The sequence below is a fragment of the Ixodes scapularis genome, unplaced genomic scaffold (assembly GCF_016920785.2).
Source record: "Ixodes scapularis isolate PalLabHiFi unplaced genomic scaffold, ASM1692078v2 PGA_scaffold2__306_contigs__length_199485367, whole genome shotgun sequence".
NCBI lineage: Eukaryota > Metazoa > Arthropoda > Arachnida > Ixodida > Ixodidae > Ixodes > Ixodes scapularis.
Window position 1 is genome coordinate 112,776,663 of NW_024609857.1, and position 17,742 is coordinate 112,794,404.

General features: G+C 40.8%; 1 protein-coding gene across 1 annotated transcript in view; it reads left to right on the forward strand.

Moving 5' to 3' along the window:
- Positions 1–17,742, forward strand: part of LOC8027406 (peroxisomal acyl-coenzyme A oxidase 1) — a 55,414-nt gene that overhangs the window by 1,432 nt on the left and 36,240 nt on the right. Inside the window, exons 2-8 of the mRNA XM_029982513.4 lie at positions 8,818–8,962; positions 10,419–10,588; positions 11,559–11,666; positions 11,756–11,875; positions 13,390–13,505; positions 14,188–14,357; positions 16,113–16,275. Coding sequence (XP_029838373.1) covers positions 8,818–8,962; positions 10,419–10,588; positions 11,559–11,666; positions 11,756–11,875; positions 13,390–13,505; positions 14,188–14,357; positions 16,113–16,275 — 992 coding nt within the window. The remainder of the gene's footprint in view (positions 1–8,817; positions 8,963–10,418; positions 10,589–11,558; positions 11,667–11,755; positions 11,876–13,389; positions 13,506–14,187; positions 14,358–16,112; positions 16,276–17,742) is intronic.

Genomic DNA, 17,742 nt, shown 5'->3' on the forward strand with positions numbered 1-17,742 from the left:
GGGAGCTTGTGTTTTGACTAATGCTGGGCGATGCATCTATTCACTTGCAAAACTCCAATGATGCGTTAATTACATTTAGATTTATTAATAGACACTGTGATGCTTTATAAAAAAGAGTTCAAAGAAAAATACCATTTGTTGCTGCCACTCACCCTTTGTGTCATTTTATTTATTTATTTGGTGTACTGTCAGTCATATCCAGGACTCTGTATGCAGTCCATCATTTTCCAAAATATGCTGTTTGAGAGTTCTTCAATTTTAAGTTGTGTGGTATGTGCGAGCTTAAACATTCCTTTGAGCAATGAAGCTAGGTCCTGTTGGCTCCATTAGACTATGGTGACCTAGAGTGAGCTCCCGAAACATTGTTTTTGTGCCTACTGCGGCTGATATTTCACCCCTAAATTCGTAAAATGATAAATGGCACCCCCTGTTTCCTCCATTTTTCTATAAAATGCAAGTGTTTATTGAGTGGTATGGGTTGATGGAAGTTTAGGTGCCCTGACTGGCTCATGAGAAGTGAATTGGATAGAATATCGTAAAAAAAAGCTTCAAAAATTTTTTTTTTTTTATGCACTCGAGCAAGAAAAAACTAGATAAAGCGTCCAACTTTGTTGGAGACTATAATTTTTGCTAAGTCGACAAAATGAATCAGTGTACTTGACTTCATTTTTGCACTTACAGTTTCCCAAGCAAGGAGGCAACAACACATGAAGCAGGTTCTTCTTAAAAAAACCACTAAAAATAAAAAAAAAAATTTTTTAAAATCAGTTTGGGTGAGACACGCGTGTCAAAGAATAAATCTTACATGGAAAAAAAAAAAAAAAAATTTAGAGCATTATTGACGGGGCGAGATTTCTGCGCGCGAAGTCCATGTCGCACGGAATGGTCATACACTCTCTCCACCTCAACGTGATGGCCAAGCCGACCCACCTCTCCTCCATGCGCCCGAAATGCCGAGAGAGAAAAGTGGAAAGGAGGTGACTATTTACTGAATCGTGTCTCGCGCTGTCAATATTGCTCTAAAAAAATTTTCTTTCCGCATAAAATAATTTTTTTGACACACGTGTCCCAACCAGACTGTTTAAAAAAAAAAACACTTTTTTTTTTCTTTTCAGTGGCTCTTCCTGCCACAGTGGCCCTTCCTGCCTTCCATTTACCTACTAATGTAATTTCTATCGAATGACATTAGGCAATTGGAAATCAGCTTACAATCCTGATTATGACTGTTATGCATGCACTGCGCTGCGCCAGGAGTGGCGTGCGCTGATTGGCCAAACCTACAATGTGATTAGAATAAAAGGACACAAAATTTTACCACGTGGCAGGGATATTAGTTCTTTATATTTTATTCAGTTTTAAAGTTCACCAATTATCTTATCTGAAATTTAAGTCCAATACCGATAGTGATATAGCACAAGTCTGACCTCATGTCAGACTTGCACATTGGAGTTTCAGTAGATTGTTTGATAACCCCGATAATGATACTTGATAACAATATGATGCACGCTCAAAGGAGGTGGCGGGCTATTGGGTATCATTATCACATTCATTGGGACAATGTACTAAAACTAACATCATTGTTACGAATTTTAGATTGTTTTTCTTCACCAGACTGTAGGTTACTCTAATAATTCAGTGATGTAATTTCTGTGCAAAACTGTGCCAAAATGCTTACCTTGTTACATCTTCCTACTTTTTGGCAAAATATGATGAATTTGTGCCAACATTGCGCCTAAATGTAATTTCACTGTGATTACTAAAAATATAATAGCTCAGGCTTCGCTATACGGCCGGATCGTTGCAGTATGCTTGTATGAACTTTCAGAACTTTCAATTATCGCTTCAAATATTTACTTGATTTGATCTCTGTGTCAAACGCTGACAGTACTAGGAGGTCCTGCAATATTTTTCATGTTCGTGGTCTGTTTTGGTAGGTTAGTAGATTTGTTCAGTGCGCTTCTTTGCGCGCTTTGGTGCGCTGCAGTGAAGCAAGGAGCGCGAAGTAGCCATTGCAATTTTGCGTAGTTTGCTTTGCCGCAGCACATCCACGTGCTAACACAAAAGCACTCCTCCAAAGCAGTATATTACACACACGGGCATCGGGAGTATTAAAGGGGTCATGAAACAATTTTTCAACGTTTTTCCTTCTTAGCTTTACTCCTCAACTCACAATTCGCACATTGTACCAAACAGTTCAGGAGGACTGAAAAGAGAGACTCTCCTCTTGCTCGGACCCTCGTTTGTGTACCTGGATACCGCTACTCTCCCCTTGGAAGATTAGCCCGTCCCTCAAAACTCGGACAAAAGTTGCTTTGCCCAGCCCGTTCACCCTGAAGTTGACGGTGCCGTGGAAGCTACGTACTTGTTGGGCCAGCCACTTTTGCCACGTGATCACGCTCTCTTGCGCATACCCACGCACAGAGAATGGGGTCAGGTGATGAAAGGGACGCAGCTGATTGATCCGGCAAGCGCATAGCTTCCATCGCACTGTCGTCTTAGGGGTGAAGGGAATAAGCGAGGTCCGGTGTCGTGTGACATGCTTTCGGGCGCAGTGACGCGTTTTGGATATGCGGATGTGTCGCAGTGAAAAGGCAGAGAGCTTCTAAGAAAAGGAGGTACGAAATAGTCCACTGGGCTTTCACATTTTTGTATTGAAAATCAGGCTTTTGACTTTTTACCTTTTTTTCTTGGTCCACTAATTGATATGCTACTCGTAAAATCCCAATGTAAATTCATTTATCCCAGCCAAACATTTTATTTATTTGTTTTTTTTTTTTGTTTTTTTAGGAATACTGCTGATCTCACGTGGAGATCATAGCAGGTGGGATACAAACATAATGAAACATAACTCACAAAGTAAATTATACAGGCACTCACATCCTCCACAACACACTAGCAAAACACAATAAATTATACGAAACGTGCAATAAACAAATCAAGAGATCCTAATTCCACCGTCTCTCGAGGTAGCCCGTTCCACTCTTTCACAGTATGTGGAAAAAACAAATTTGAAACAATTATTACGAGGCATAAATAGAACTATGGATAGACAATGCTTTTGTCTTATAGAATAAATAGCCTTGTGAAAAGGTTATGTAGTCGTGCATATTAAGTCTAAAATGCCCATGAATAATCTGATATAAAATTTTTAATCTGCACACCCGATTTCTTTCTGTCATTGACTGGAGGCCAGCTTTTTGGACAAGGCTGTTTACTGATGTCCTCTCATAGGTATTAAAAATAAACCTAGCAGCTTGGTTTTGGATTGTGTCTAGTTCCGCCAAGTTTAACTTTTTAAATGGGTCCCAGATGGCATTGCCATATTCTAATATAGGCCGAATGATAGTTTTATAAGCAAGTAATTTCGTTTGAGAGGTGGATAATTTCAGAGTTCTTTTAAGAAAGAAGAGCTTACGTAGTGCATTTGAAGTTACATAATCAATATGCTTAATCCGCTTAAAGCGGTCGTTAATCCAAATCTTAAGATATTTGTATTCTAAAACCCCTACTAGGTTGTGGCTTCCTATGTTATATATAAACTTGAGGGGCTTCTTTTTGTGAGTAACGGACATAAGAACACTTTTTTCATAATTTATGCACATCTGCCAAGAGCTACACCAGTTATTAATCAGACCTAGATCTTCATTTAACTTACACTGATCACTAGAACCATTTACCTCGTAATAAACTACACAATCGTCAGCATACAGCCTCAGTTTTACAGAAATATTGTCCACAATGTCATTAATAAATGACAAAAACAAAAGAGGCCCCGATACTGCTCCTTGGGGAACCCCCGAGTCAACAATCACCCTATTTGAAGCAGCCTTGTTAAAATCTATGTATCGCTGTCTATTAGAAAAGTACGCCACAATCCAATATACTAGTTGATCATTTTTAGAGTTTTCTTGTAATTTGGTTGCTAGCTTGCTATGAGAGACCTTGTCAAAGGCCTTTGCAAAATCTAAGAAAATAACGTCAATCTGACCGCCTTTATTTATGGATGACGCAAAATCGTGTCATTTCCACTAACTGTGTGATTGTGGAATAACCACGCCTGAAACCGTGTTGCCTTTGGGTTAGAACTGTATTCTCTTCAAGAAACTAAAAAATATGGGTATGAATAATATGTTAGAGTAGCTTGCAGGACGTACAAGTAAGCGAAATTGGTCTATAGTTCGCAACAAGATGCTTATTTCTAGATTTATGTAAAGGTCTCATTTTGGCCGTTTTCCAGTCCTCTGGGAGAGAGCCTTTACGCAAAGATTTTTTTATAAATGAGAAATAAAAACTTAGATACCCATTCTGCATACCGCCTAAAAAATGCATTAGGCGAGCGATCAGGTCCCATAGACTTCTTTTTGTTTAGATTCAGTAACATACTGTAGATGACTTAATTTTCGCGAGGACCTAATTTTTGCGAATCGCATACAATTCGCAAAAAATAGGTCCCGCAAACAATTTTGGTAAAAGGTAAACACATTGGAATCTATATTGAGATCTCCCCGCGTCACGAAAATGAGAACCTGCATATTATTCTAAGATTACAGCTTTGACCTGACATGTGAAATATTGAGCCCGCGAAAAATAGTTTGTTTACAGTATTCAAAATCCCACTCTCACTCAAAACTAGATCTGAAATACTAGGCAGGCTTTCATGCATTTTATGGCTTGGCACTTTTTCATTATCATTTGTAAAAATAGATTTAAAATTACCATTAAACGAATTTGCAATTGCAGTATTATCACTGAGAAGTAGTCCTTCAGAAATAAACATATTAGTAATAGGAGAGGACGGCTTAATGTGTCTCCAAAACTTTTCTGGAGATGTTCTAATAATTTGACTAAGTGTGGCATTGTAATACCTGTACTTGTCCGAATACATTTGAATTTTTAATTTAGCCGACAACCTCAATATTTTGCTCTTGATTGCAGAGAAACCATTCTTTTAATATGATTTCTTTGCTCAATTTATTTGACGCTTTAAGTGTATTGAGTCACGTGATTGATATCCAAGGATTTTGAAGGTTAGTCTTTTTAGTTTTACTGGGAACAAAGCATGATATAATGTTCTGAACAAGGTTTTTAAAATAAAACCACATTGAATTGGTATCACAACCATCAGATAAAGAAAAAGTTATAATTTATCAAACTTGTGATCCAATTAGTCAAGAATGGAAACTTTATCCACTTGTGCAAAATCTAACACACTAGACTCCTTCAATTTGGATTGCATATTTATGTTAAATAATGCAAAAAGCATGGCTCTATGGTCTGAAATACCATCAACAACTTCATACTCTTAATTATTTCCAACTTCGCCATTCACAAACACAAGATCTAAAATTGATTTGGAGTCGCCTTGTACTCTAGCAAACTCATTTACGACTTGGTAAAAATCAAAAGTAAAGGCAATGTTCAGAAGTTTATGGTTGTGCACACTGTGTACAGCACGAGCCAAAAAATTAAGGCAGTCAATATTGGGCAAGTTAAAATCTCCTCACAAAAGGACTTTTGTGTTCAACTCTACATGCTTTGTTATGTAATCTTTAATATTCTTTAGGACCGAGAGCGGTGAATTTGGCGGTCTATACACCACCCCAAAGATATACAAATTATTATGAAAATATGCTTTACAAGAAATTGCTTCCACTTTAGAAATATTATTCATTCTCAAAAGCTTAATATCTTTGCCATAGAGGACTGCAACACCCCGTCCTCTTGAATCTCTGTCTTTACAAAAAATGTTATACTTTGGCGGGATAAATTCACTAAAAAATATTGTCATTCAACCATGTTTCAGTTAAAACTCCAATTTTTGGACAATAAAATGAAATTAGATGCTCAAGCTCTAGCACCTTATTTACCACACTCCGACAGTTGACATTTAGAATTTTGAGAACCTTTGGCTTAGGGTCACGATGTCAAGTGTTGACTGCATTCTGTTGCTCAACCATTCTAGCAGTTGACACATCCCATTATGCACCTTTCCGTTTACTACTCATCTTTATCAAGATCAATTTTACTTTTCCACTATTTGCTCTGTTTACAGCAGTACTGTCCCAAAGAAGCTTACGAATTCCTTGAAACAGTAAGCGAAAAGTCCTCTGTCACAAACATTTTCAAACCCTTCAGTTTTTGGCAGTTTTTCAATTCAGATAACTTTTCTCGATAAGCTTCAAGATGACAGGCCAGGTCTTATCGGCAACCTTTCTCCCTAATCTGTGACAACATTCAACCCCTGTTATGGAAATTCCAAGCCTATCTCGAAACACACCATTAATCAGTTGGTCATGCAGGCTATCTGCAGATTCGCCCGGCAGTTCTTCTAAGCCATGAGCAATGAGGTTGTTTTTCCGGTCTCGGTTTTCTAAGTCGTCTATTTTACATTGCGAAAAAAAACATGCTTTTTCAATTGAGAAGCATGTTCCTCGCACCTGTCCCACCTTCTCTTTCAACTCATGAAATGTTCTAGAGCTGATTCGAATGTTTCTAGACAACTTTCATACGACAACATTTTCTGTTCCATGCTTGTCTGAGCAACCTTAACCTCCTGTATACTTTGTACAATTTCTTTCTGACCTGTAATAAGCTGTAAAATTAGGCCTCTAATCAGATGGGTCAGAGTTTAGTTCAACATCTGGGCCAGGGTTTGATTCAACATTGCCCCAAAGTTCTAATAGGTTTACAAAAGCATTCACACATCCCATCAACAACTGTTTACATCTCTGCGGGCAAGGCAGCAGCACAAGAAACGGATCATTGCTACAATAATTCCGAGCGGGATACGCAGGGCCAACCTGTATAGCAAAGAAGACGTGCGTGCTTAGCATCATTGACGGATACTGCCACCTTGCCCTCTGACAAACCAGGACAATGTGCCGACTTTAGTAGCCACTTGATCCGGATATGACGTCGCCGTAGTCGAGTGGAGTTGTTTCATGGGCACTTTAGAAATGCAAAGGAAAGATCTCCGGCTAGTATATGATACATAGCAAAATGTTTTCTGACAATTTTGTTTTTGCATTTTAATATTTAGCAAGAATACTTGGGCATTATGAGATTTATATGGACTAATCTTTAGGTTGGGTGGCAATGCAGGCCAGTTGGTTCATACTTAGTCAAATCGACACAGCGCACCAAAAACAGACCAAGTGGAAGGGTGTATGCAAATCAAGTGCTGACTCTCAACCGAAGTTTTAATGAAAAAGCAAACACTAAAATAAACAACAGCAAACAACACCATTATGGCCAATCAGCAAGTGCTCACTGTTGTCTGGACATATGCTGATTGGCCATGATGGTGTCATTTGCTGTTGTTTACTTAGGTGTTTGTTTTTTCCATTAAAACTTCAGTTGAGAGTCAACGCTTGTCATGTGTACACCCCTCTACTTCGTCTTCGTTTTTTGTGCCATGTCGATTTTACTATGTTCTTTAGGTTTATTTTTATGCCAACATACTTGTTTAGTTATCACCTTCATATGGGCTGCATTGCCACCCAACCTAAAGCCACCCAACCTATGTGCAATTGTAGTGATTAGAGTAAATTAAAACTAAATTTGCTGAAGCAATGGGTGGAAACTTGGGAATAACTTTCATGAGTTTTGCTGCATATTAAGGAGGAATATTTATTGTTCCCATGCCAATTATTGTTATCATAAAGTTCTAAACGTGGAATGTCACTGATGTCCATAATGAAATGACAAAAGCTTTGTTTTTATCTTAAGAATTGAAGTTTTATTACGACAGTTAAAACTTGTATGAAACATTAATTTAGGTAGTTAATAATATTCTGTTTCGACATTATTTTGATAGATATTTGGTTTACCTCTGACTCCATATCTAAAACACCTGTTCAGGCAGATCATACTGTCCTTCATCATTCAGCACCTTGTTGCTGTGCTTAAGTTTTTTTATTGGCAACTAAACAGCTAGTTCTGTGTTTGAGGAAATCAGACCTGCAGTGCAATTTAGGCTAATAAAATGTTGCACAGAAGTTAAAAGGCCAAGTAGACAATGTCTTATTTCGACAGGCCGACACATGGATCTTAACATATAATATATGCTGTGGTAGGAATGAAAATTAAGTATGTGCCTATGCTCCAGTCTTTTTGCTGCTCCAAAGGGTGCTCCAAAATGGCTCAGACCAATCACATCACAGATAATAAAAAAATTAAAAAAACCTGGGAAAGGGATTACCCTTCACCATATCAGAACCTTGTGTCAGACTTGCACTTTATCATTGTAATTGATTTTAAAATTTTGTTTTCAGCAAACAGTAGGTTACAGATCCTAGGTGAAATAGTTGGGAAAAACCTTGTTACCACGTCAAACGCTCTCATTCAACTTGCATTGTTAACATAGTAATTGATTCATTTTTTTTTTTTTTTTTACCATTAGGCAGTATAAGTAATTAGGGAAAACCTGGGAAAGGGAATGCCGTTGTCACCTTGTCAAAATCTTATATCAGACTTGCATTTGTTACCATTGTAATAAATTTCAAATTCTTGTTTCTACCAAACAGTAAGCTGGAGAATCTTGCTCAAATAGTCAGGGAAAATTTGGAAAAGGGAACACCCCTGTTTGCATGTCAAACCCTAGATTAATATCTTCAAATGACATCCAGCCCTTGTTCAGGCACACTGAAACCAGGCCTGACCACAAAGGCAAAGACGAGTAGACGTTCCAACTCAACTTTTTGTGATTCTCTTTGTTACTCTGTCTTTTCATGCTACATTGGCATTCAACAAAGTATGGTGCAGCCAGTGTCAGCAAACAGCTCGTTGGATAAAAGTGCTTATGTGTTTCCATTCCAGAAAAACTATTCCATGAAGACCCAGAGTTCCAGAGCGATGTTCCCTACTGTTACCTCACATACTCTGAGGCATACTCAGATGCCCTACAGAAGTGCCTCAAGATTTATCAGAAGGCTATGGTTCTCTCCGATCCAAGGGAAATCTTGTAAGTTCTTTTGTGCCTGAAACTTGAGCGCTATTTGAATGGGTGAGAATTTGCTTACTGGTGCTCGAGCCCATGTTACATCTTGGGAATTTTCTGAAAGAAAATTACATTTGTCTTTGCCTTGTATCTATAGAGACTTGTTAAGGGACAATAATTAGAGTTTTAAGGGCAACTCTGGTTGAAAACGAAACCAAAATAAATAACTGGTTTCGCTTTAGTGGCACGAAATATGACCACAGCCGAAATATTACGTCAAAGTGAAGCGGTGTACTCCACTAAAACCGATTTTAAAGATGCACCCAGCTGCTCTTTAGCGGACAACAAGCAGGTTAGCTTCTGGTCAAGGAGCACTCGCGCAGCACCCTTGTGGCATCACGTTGCGGTGGAGCTGCGGCTAATTGGTTGTATCGCGTACCGTAGCACCCTTGTGACGTCACATCGCGGCCGTACGCTGATGATCAATGTTGCCATTTCTCTAGCAGGTAGTTTTGGTTTTGCCATAGACGCCCAAAGCCATACTTTGAGCCGTGATATTTATAAAACTACTCACAATATAGAAAAAAAAATTTATACCTTGTAATTCAGGGACACTGCTTTAGCTGAAAACAGTCGCAATTCCAAATTAAAAAATATTGACCGGAGTAGCCCTTTCAGTAAACTGGATAGTAACATTCTCTTATCTAAAAAAAGTGCACACTTCAGAGGTCGTTCGTGTTAACTAATTATGTGTTCACTTCGGTTAAAGGTAGGTGGAAATACAAGTTTCAGCCGAGTTGAAACCTCACATTTAAAACTTTGGCAGCCAGAAACATCTCTACTAGAAATATAGAGGGTCATTCGGTAATTGTTTTTCACATACTCTTGTGTGAAAAACAATGCACAGAAATGAAAGACCTACTTTGTTCCATTGTTAGTCTAAACTGCTGCTGCTATTGCTGGCTGAGAGCATAAATAGAGCTCATACACACAGAAAAAGTGTCATGCCATCCAATACTTCATTTTATTGCTAACTACTAACATAAACATCTACTTTAATATTCCATTGGTATGATACACACTTCAGCAGTTCCCCTTCACAGCTGTGACTGTGCTGTAGGATATAAGATGAAACTAAGCATTGGGTAGAATATGCAACAGCAGTGTTACCTCTATAGCAGCAAGCAAATACGGATGTGCCGATTGCCTTTTCGACTTGACCAGTGCTGTGTCATTCGCATTTTTAGTAACATGAAGAACACCAGGATGGCATTCACTGTTCTTGTTCTTGGAGGCTATGGTTATCTGATCATAATTGTGGTTTGCTCCTTTGTTAATGTGGCATAGATGATTACATTCTAGTTTGATTTGTATTTTCTGTATAAGTGAGGTAGTATCCTGACCTTGGAAACTGTACAAGGTATCTAAAGTGTTGTTCAAAGCAGCAACTAATCAAACCTCTTACTCTCTGTGCTTCCAGGACCGTTGCCGATGCCATTCTGCACGATTCAACACCTGTGCATGTTCACTTTGTTATGTTTGTTCCCGCCCTCATGGGTCATGCAAATGAAGAGCAACAAGCAAAATGGTTGTCTGATGCACTCATGATGAAGATTGTGGGCTCCTATGCACAGACTGAGTTGGGACATGGTGTGTAACCCTTTTGCTCGTTGTCATTAGCAGTTAGCCTAGAGCTTTAGTGAATGTCAAACAATTAGTTGTATTCCGCCTTTCATTCCAAATAACAGCCTTTTCAGAAACCCTTTTTTTTTTGTTTAATTTACAGCATATCTTCAATCGGATGAATTTCTTGCCTTTGTCGTTTAGTATCTGCACATCACAATTCAAAATTACCTGCTGCTTTGTCCAGGTTTTAAGACCGCTGCTAGCATTTAAGATTGATGGAATCGGGGTGTTCCCAGCCTTTGGTATCTGTGTATGTAAAATATGACCACAGTGCAGTCCACTTATAACAATAACAGATATAACAATGTACTGCTTGTAACGATCAGTTTCTAGAGTATTAAGACTAGAAATGACCAGCTTCTAGTCCAGATACAACGATAATCAATTATAACGATTGAATTTTTGGGTTTTCTCATTATCGTTGTAAGTGGATTGCACCATATTTTTTTTAACACTTTAAGCATGTTTTTGTTACTTGCTTTCCCTAAACTGCTACTGCCGTGTCCTACACACAAGCCTCCTTGACTTATGTGAGAATTAAATGGTTAAATGTACAAGAATTGCAATAAAATGTATTGTATTTTGTCTACCAACCTGAGAAATAAGGGAAACGGGGCATTGTCGGAGGATTTGCCGAGTCTGGAAAAGTCCTCGAATTTCCACCCCAATCGGCATCAATCGGGGAAACTGAGCTTTCTGTATTAATTCAAAAACATCATTTTAATGGACTCCCCAGTAATATTAATTAGATTTAATCCGTAAAATAAATGTTGGTTAATTGGCACTTTATGAAAACAAAATTTCCAGTTTTTTATTGATTTTTTATTGACTCGACGCTCCACGTGTAACAGATTAGCTTATTATTTCAAAGTTGGACTGAATTTGTGCTGTCGTTGAAAATTGCAATGCTGATCCATTGTTCCGCATATTTTAGGAACATTCATCCGTGGACTCGAGACAAAAGCAACCTATGATCCCGCCACGGAGGAGTTTGTTCTGCACACACCAAATCTTTCTTCCATCAAGTGGTGGCCTGGAAGCTGTGAGGATATGTTTCCGTTTGTTTCACTGTTCATGCGTGCAGTGAAGGAACCGTAGGTTAAAGACAAAATCCTCATTCACTCTCTTCAGTGGGTAAAACAGCAAACCACGCCATTGTTCTGGCCCAACTTCACACCAAGGGAAAGTGCTATGGCATTCATCCGTTCATGGTGCAGATAAGGAGTATGGAGAACCACGAACCGCTTCCTGGTAAGTAACATTGGTCTCAACATCCTTCTTCCTTTTTGTACTGGCTGTGGAACATAAGGAATGTGCAAGATAGGTTGCTGCACTGGACGACGATAATAATCCCTGGAGAAGGGGAACCAGGGGGACAAAGGATTAACACAAATCTACAAACACAGCTAGGTGACTAATACATTAATTGCATTATCTTCAGAACCTTAAAATGCAGGCCGTTCACTCTTGTCGGTGTTAGACTGATGGCAGCTGATAAAATACCCATTTGCTCTACCGACGTCTAACTCCTGGTTAGCTCGGTTGGTAGAGCGCTGTACTGGAAATGGAGAGGTCCCTGGTTCGATACCAGGACCAGGCCAATTTTTTTTTGGTTGTGCACCATACCCCTAACTGTGTTAGGATATTTGTGTCTGTTCTGTGTCCCCCATGTTCCCCTTCTCCAGGGATAATTATCATCATTATTGTCCAGCTCGCATGCACCTTTGCATTAATTGCATTATCTTCATAACCTTAAAATGCAAGCCGTACACCTCTGTTGGTGTTAGTCTGATGGCAGCTGATAAAACCCGTTTGCTCTACTAACGTCTGACTGCTGGTTAGCTGAGGTGGTAGAGCGCTGTACTGGAAACGAAAAGGTCCCTGGTTCATTACCAGGACCAGGCGGAATTTTTGTTTATGCACCAGTCACCAAACTGTGTTTGGAAATTTGTGTTTGTTCTTTGGCCCCCCTGTTCCCCTTCCCCATTGATTATTAATGTTGTTCTTGTCCGGCTCGCTTGCACCTTTGCATTAATTGCATTAGTATAATTATGCCGAAGTAGGTTGCTGCACTTGCATTTGACAGCAACCTAGGTGCTCACACTTCCTTTGTTGAGGAAAGGGGACATTATTGCAACCTGCAGTGTTCCACCATTTGTCAAGGTCTTTTATTATTGGGGGGATTTATATGAAAGTGTGGGTTCAACTAGCTGCAAAAATAGCTTGCACAACAAAAAGATCTAATCTCAGGAAGGGTGCATACTTTGGTGGTCCTGACAGCATCCTTAGATTTGAGAGGATAGTCTCAACTAAATGAAAAATAAGTTTTTATCTGTGGCAACAGGTTGAGCAATGCTCACATTAATGATAAACATGATTCTTATTAAGCTGTGATGGATGTGACGTAAGATACGCTCTTATTAGTGCATGTTTAAGGCAAGACTCAGTATTCGTCTTTAATGAACTCAGTTTGGAACAGCGTCAAATATTCCGAAAGTGCAGTCCTGTCGGGTCGGAATGAATTTCATGGGTTGGGGACATTTCAGTGTTTTTAACGGTATAGATATGGCAGAAAAATTAGATGGGCAGTTTTGTGGTGTGTGCACCTGTTTGTAACATTACAGTAAAGATTCGTTGACATCTTTATCTTTTTTATTTAATTGCTCTGGTCTTTTGTGTGCATCGACGTCTATCTTCCACAATGACATGGCAATCCTGCCCAATTCACATTGCTACATTAACACTCACAATGACCTTTTGCGCAGGGATCACTGTTGGCGAGATCGGCCCCAAAATGGGAATGCGGGCTGCTGACAACGGTTTTCTCAAACTGGACCACGTGCGAATCCCTCGGGAGAACATGCTGATGAAGAATGCTCAGGTGGGGACAGTGTTCCATGCACAGATCAACTGCACCTAACTAGTTTCTATAATTTTGACAAAAGGCTAATCGAAAAACTTTCAGCCTTTCCGCTCTGGTGAAAAAGGAAGAGCAGTTGAGCTGTGCTATATGCAGCCATCTATCAGCAACAGCGGCAACCAGACAACCAGCAAACCGGTTGTCTGGTTGCCGCCGTATAGATGGCGGTAGCTGTCCAGAGGGTTGTGTTGAAATTTATTTGTTCATGGACACGAAACTGGGGAAACTAGCCCGTAACAGCTTCGTTGTAAAACAAAATTGGCACTAATTAATGGACTGAGAGTTTCAAGCTGTAGGAATACAAGGGAGATTAAGGTTTCCTTGCACCATAGGAGAGAGAGCAAATTAAGCACAATTGTAATGCCCGTTTTTTTGTTTTAAGATTTTTGTTTATTGTGAGGGGAGAAGGGAATGCGACGTAGCTAAAGCTATCGCTAAAAGAGAAATTGGGAATTGCATGTTTGTATGGAGAGTAAGGATAAGGCGCAGACGGGCTGATGGAAGTCAGGTGCTCTCCTGCGGAAGTAGTGATGATCGCATTGGTTGCAGCTGGTGATGTAGTCAGCCCAGACTTGGTTGTGGGGAGTAGTTTGGAAGGGTGAAGTCCGTACGTGCAGTTGACATCAGTCGACTCGTTGTGCAGGTCACGAAGGAGGGAGACTACATAAAGCCCGCCAGTGACAAGCTCAACTACGGCACCATGGTGTTTGTGAGGGTGCTCCTTTTGGACATGTTTGCATTCAACATTGCTCGTGCGTGCACCATTGCCATCCGGTACAGCGCAGTACGGCGACAATCCGAGATCACGCCAGGGTAAGTAAATGCAAAGGCGCACATTTCTGGGCAGGTTTGCATTATTAAGTATAGAGTAACTCTGCTACATTATTGATAGGCTCAAGCTCTCAGCGAGGCTGCGTATGCTCATTGCAGTGGCATTCGGCTGTGTTGATTCCTCGGTGCTCGAACATGCTTAGGACCACCCTTGCGGAGCGTGCCATTCATTCTCACCTCTGTACCTCTTAAAAGATTAAGAAAGCTTTGGAGCTATTTTCTCGTTATTCTTTCTTGCACTCTTTTCTTTTGGGCCAGCTTTGTGCGGGGCAAGGGTTATTAAACTGGGCTCCTAGGAACTCTGGTTCCCCACAGTACTCATAGGATTCCCCAAGATCCCATACAGTAGGCTCGCGACAATTCAAACTGGGATATTTTTATTACACTTCTGGTTAATTTCAGCAAATTTTAAAATTTTGGTTGTCCCACTACTTTTTTAGTGTACTTATAAGCCGCTTAATCAGAATGGCATTTTTGTGTAATTCATACTTTTTGTCCTCGCGGCCCCGTTAAGCACGCTTCTTGGTTCTCGCGGTTCCGTTAAGCACAGTGCACTGCGGAAAAGCAGCACCCGCGGTGCTCGCTTCTATGGGTGTTGCTTCTCCGCAGTGCACCAGTGCTCTGTAAGAAGCATGCTCGACGGGGCTAAGTGTCCAAAATAGACAACTTTTTTGGCTGGATGAACAAACTTAATTTTGTTTTGAAGTGCCATGTTGTCCAAACAGCCCACAATAGACTACATATTTGAGGGACGAGTAAACTTCTCATACATTGCACCAGTGCTTCATGTCTGGCATACCTGCTTATGATTAGTAGGCTTGTGTAGAAGTCATCAAATATCTGCTTTGTATGTGTAGCTATCCAATTAAGAAATCATAATTTTATCTTGCATCGTATTTAGATGAATTTCTGATAATTCAAACAAAACTTGTGGCTCCCGGGAATTTGATTTAATGAGTCTATTGTACTTCCTCGACCGCCCCCGCCCTTAAGTAAAGTGTTTTCCCAGTTTTTAATCACCATTTTAGCAGATCTGAGCCACCCATTGATGCATAACTATGAGCCAAACACTTGCTAGTGTATGCGTTACTGTTTATCAGGTCTGTGAGCTCCTGCCATTCTTTATTGTGCTAATGTTGAAACATTGATGCAATAAAGCTACTATATTGAAAAGTTTGGGAACCCCTAATGTGGAACATCAAATCGTTCAGCAACTTCTTGTGTATGACGTCATCTTGGTGTGTCAACCGTGTTAACTGCAGCGGTCAAAGAGTTAATATAGGGTGACCAGAATGAATGTCTGCTCTGTAAAACTTGCCACATAAATCGGCGCCTGCTAACAGAAAGTTAAAACTTTCACCAAATGTACATTGAGGTTGTAAATTTTAGCTGAAGAAATTTTAATGCATAGCTCCCTTCCTGCGAGAAATGAGACCAACAGACTCACCAGGATCGAAGGCGGACAGATTTCCAATCGAACGAGTTAGCGATGCTCATATCACGTGGCACCATTTCCTGACCGGGACAGCAACCAGACGGCACACTCTGTCGTATGCAAACAAGTCCGCCGTTGACCCCGGCAACTTTGTTGGTCTCATTCTTAACAGGAAGGAAGCTATGCCTTAGAATTGCATCAGCTAAAGTCCACCACCTCAATGCACGTTCGGTAAAAGTTTGGACTTTCTATGTGCAGTGACCCTCGAGTCCTCGCAGCTAGCCCAACTGTTTTCCCGACAGGCAAGGGGAGAACCAGATTATGGACTACCAGGCGCAGCAGTACAAGCTGTTTCCGCTCCTCGGACTATGCCACTCCCTGAGGGCCATGTTTGCGAACCTCATGGAGCTGTACAAGCAAGCCAACCAGGACATGGAGCAGGGGAACCTCGAGATGTTGCCAGAGGTGTGTTGTCAAGAACTTGACCCAGCTCATTGTGGGACAGAGCCCCATGTGTGGAGAGTGTTTGGATAGGGAGGGCAGTGGTGTGTCAACACGGCCTCAACAATCCCCCAGTTGCCGTAATGCCAAATAATTTCGAGCCTGGCTCTATTAGCGGTGCCGTCTTACGGTTCTCGTGTGTGACGTCACGACCATGATTTGCCTCACTGCGACGTCGGGAGTTGTAATTTTGGCTGCTTATCATAAGTTGCCAACTACCAATTCGACGGCGCGCGTAAAAAGCATGACGGAATCGTGGAGCCATCGCATTCTTAAACCCACGCCGTCAAAGTTGGCAGCGTGGCGTTGCTTTTGTTTTCGTCTACGAAAGCAAAATTCATTCAACTGAACATGTCATGGTGAGCATTTGACTAGTCGTGAATGCCAACCACAGCAACGCATTCGGTTGTGCACGTTGCCAATGCTCTGTTTCATTTTATGATAACAGTTCATCTCGGCCGACCCGACTCCATGGTGCATGGAACACATCTTTGACTGGTGTGCTTACCGCGTCCAAAAAAGTGGTCCCTCGATTTCTGCCTGATGACGTCATGGAAGTGTCATGCTGTCGCCAGTTGCGATCCTGGTGGCGTCCCAGCAGCTGTGGTGTATGTGGCAGGTGCCTGTTCTGCTGCAGGTCGCTTTCACTCTGGCAGTCCACAGATGCTTCGACAGCCAAAAGTTGAAACGCCGGGACAACAGCGACACTCGCATTTGCGTGTGCTACTTGCAGCTTCTCGTTAAGCATTTATACGAACAACCGTCCAAATTGCGACGTGCAACAGCATGATAATCCAATTTCTGTGACGTCATTCGTTGCCACTTCGGGACCACTTTTGATGTATGGGTGGGATAGGAGGCTAGACACACCAGTCGGAGATGCGCTCCAGGCACCATACCGACGCTGTCAGCGTATCGGGTGACCTCGCGCTTGAAAAAGAGTAGGGCGTAGCACGCGACTGCTCCCTCATGTGCCGCTCCAAAGACTTCACTCTTAATTAAAAGGACACTGCAATGAAAAAAATATTTGCTTCTAGAAAAACAGAAAAATTTAAAAAAAAATATAATGACCCCCCCCCCCCCAAAAAATTTTTTGAGCAATATTTAGGTTGCTAGACGCAGTTTAGGTGCAGAAAGTGGAGGTCGCAGCTCGCTAAGCCCCGCCCCATGTTTACAAGGTGCTTATGTCTCATTGGTTGGAGAGAAAATTGACGTGTGAAAAGTTGGTTGTAAATTTGTATCTCCGTGCCGTAATAGTACTTCAATCGACTATATTTTTATGTTTGAGAAGCAACTAATCATGGTGAGTCATTATTGTTTTCGAATGTATTCAGAGATTGCCTTACCCGCTTTGGTTTGAAACGTTAACAAACTTGGCTGCCGGCATCTGCAGAGGGCTGAACGGAGCATAGTTCGTTGAGCTCGTCAGTT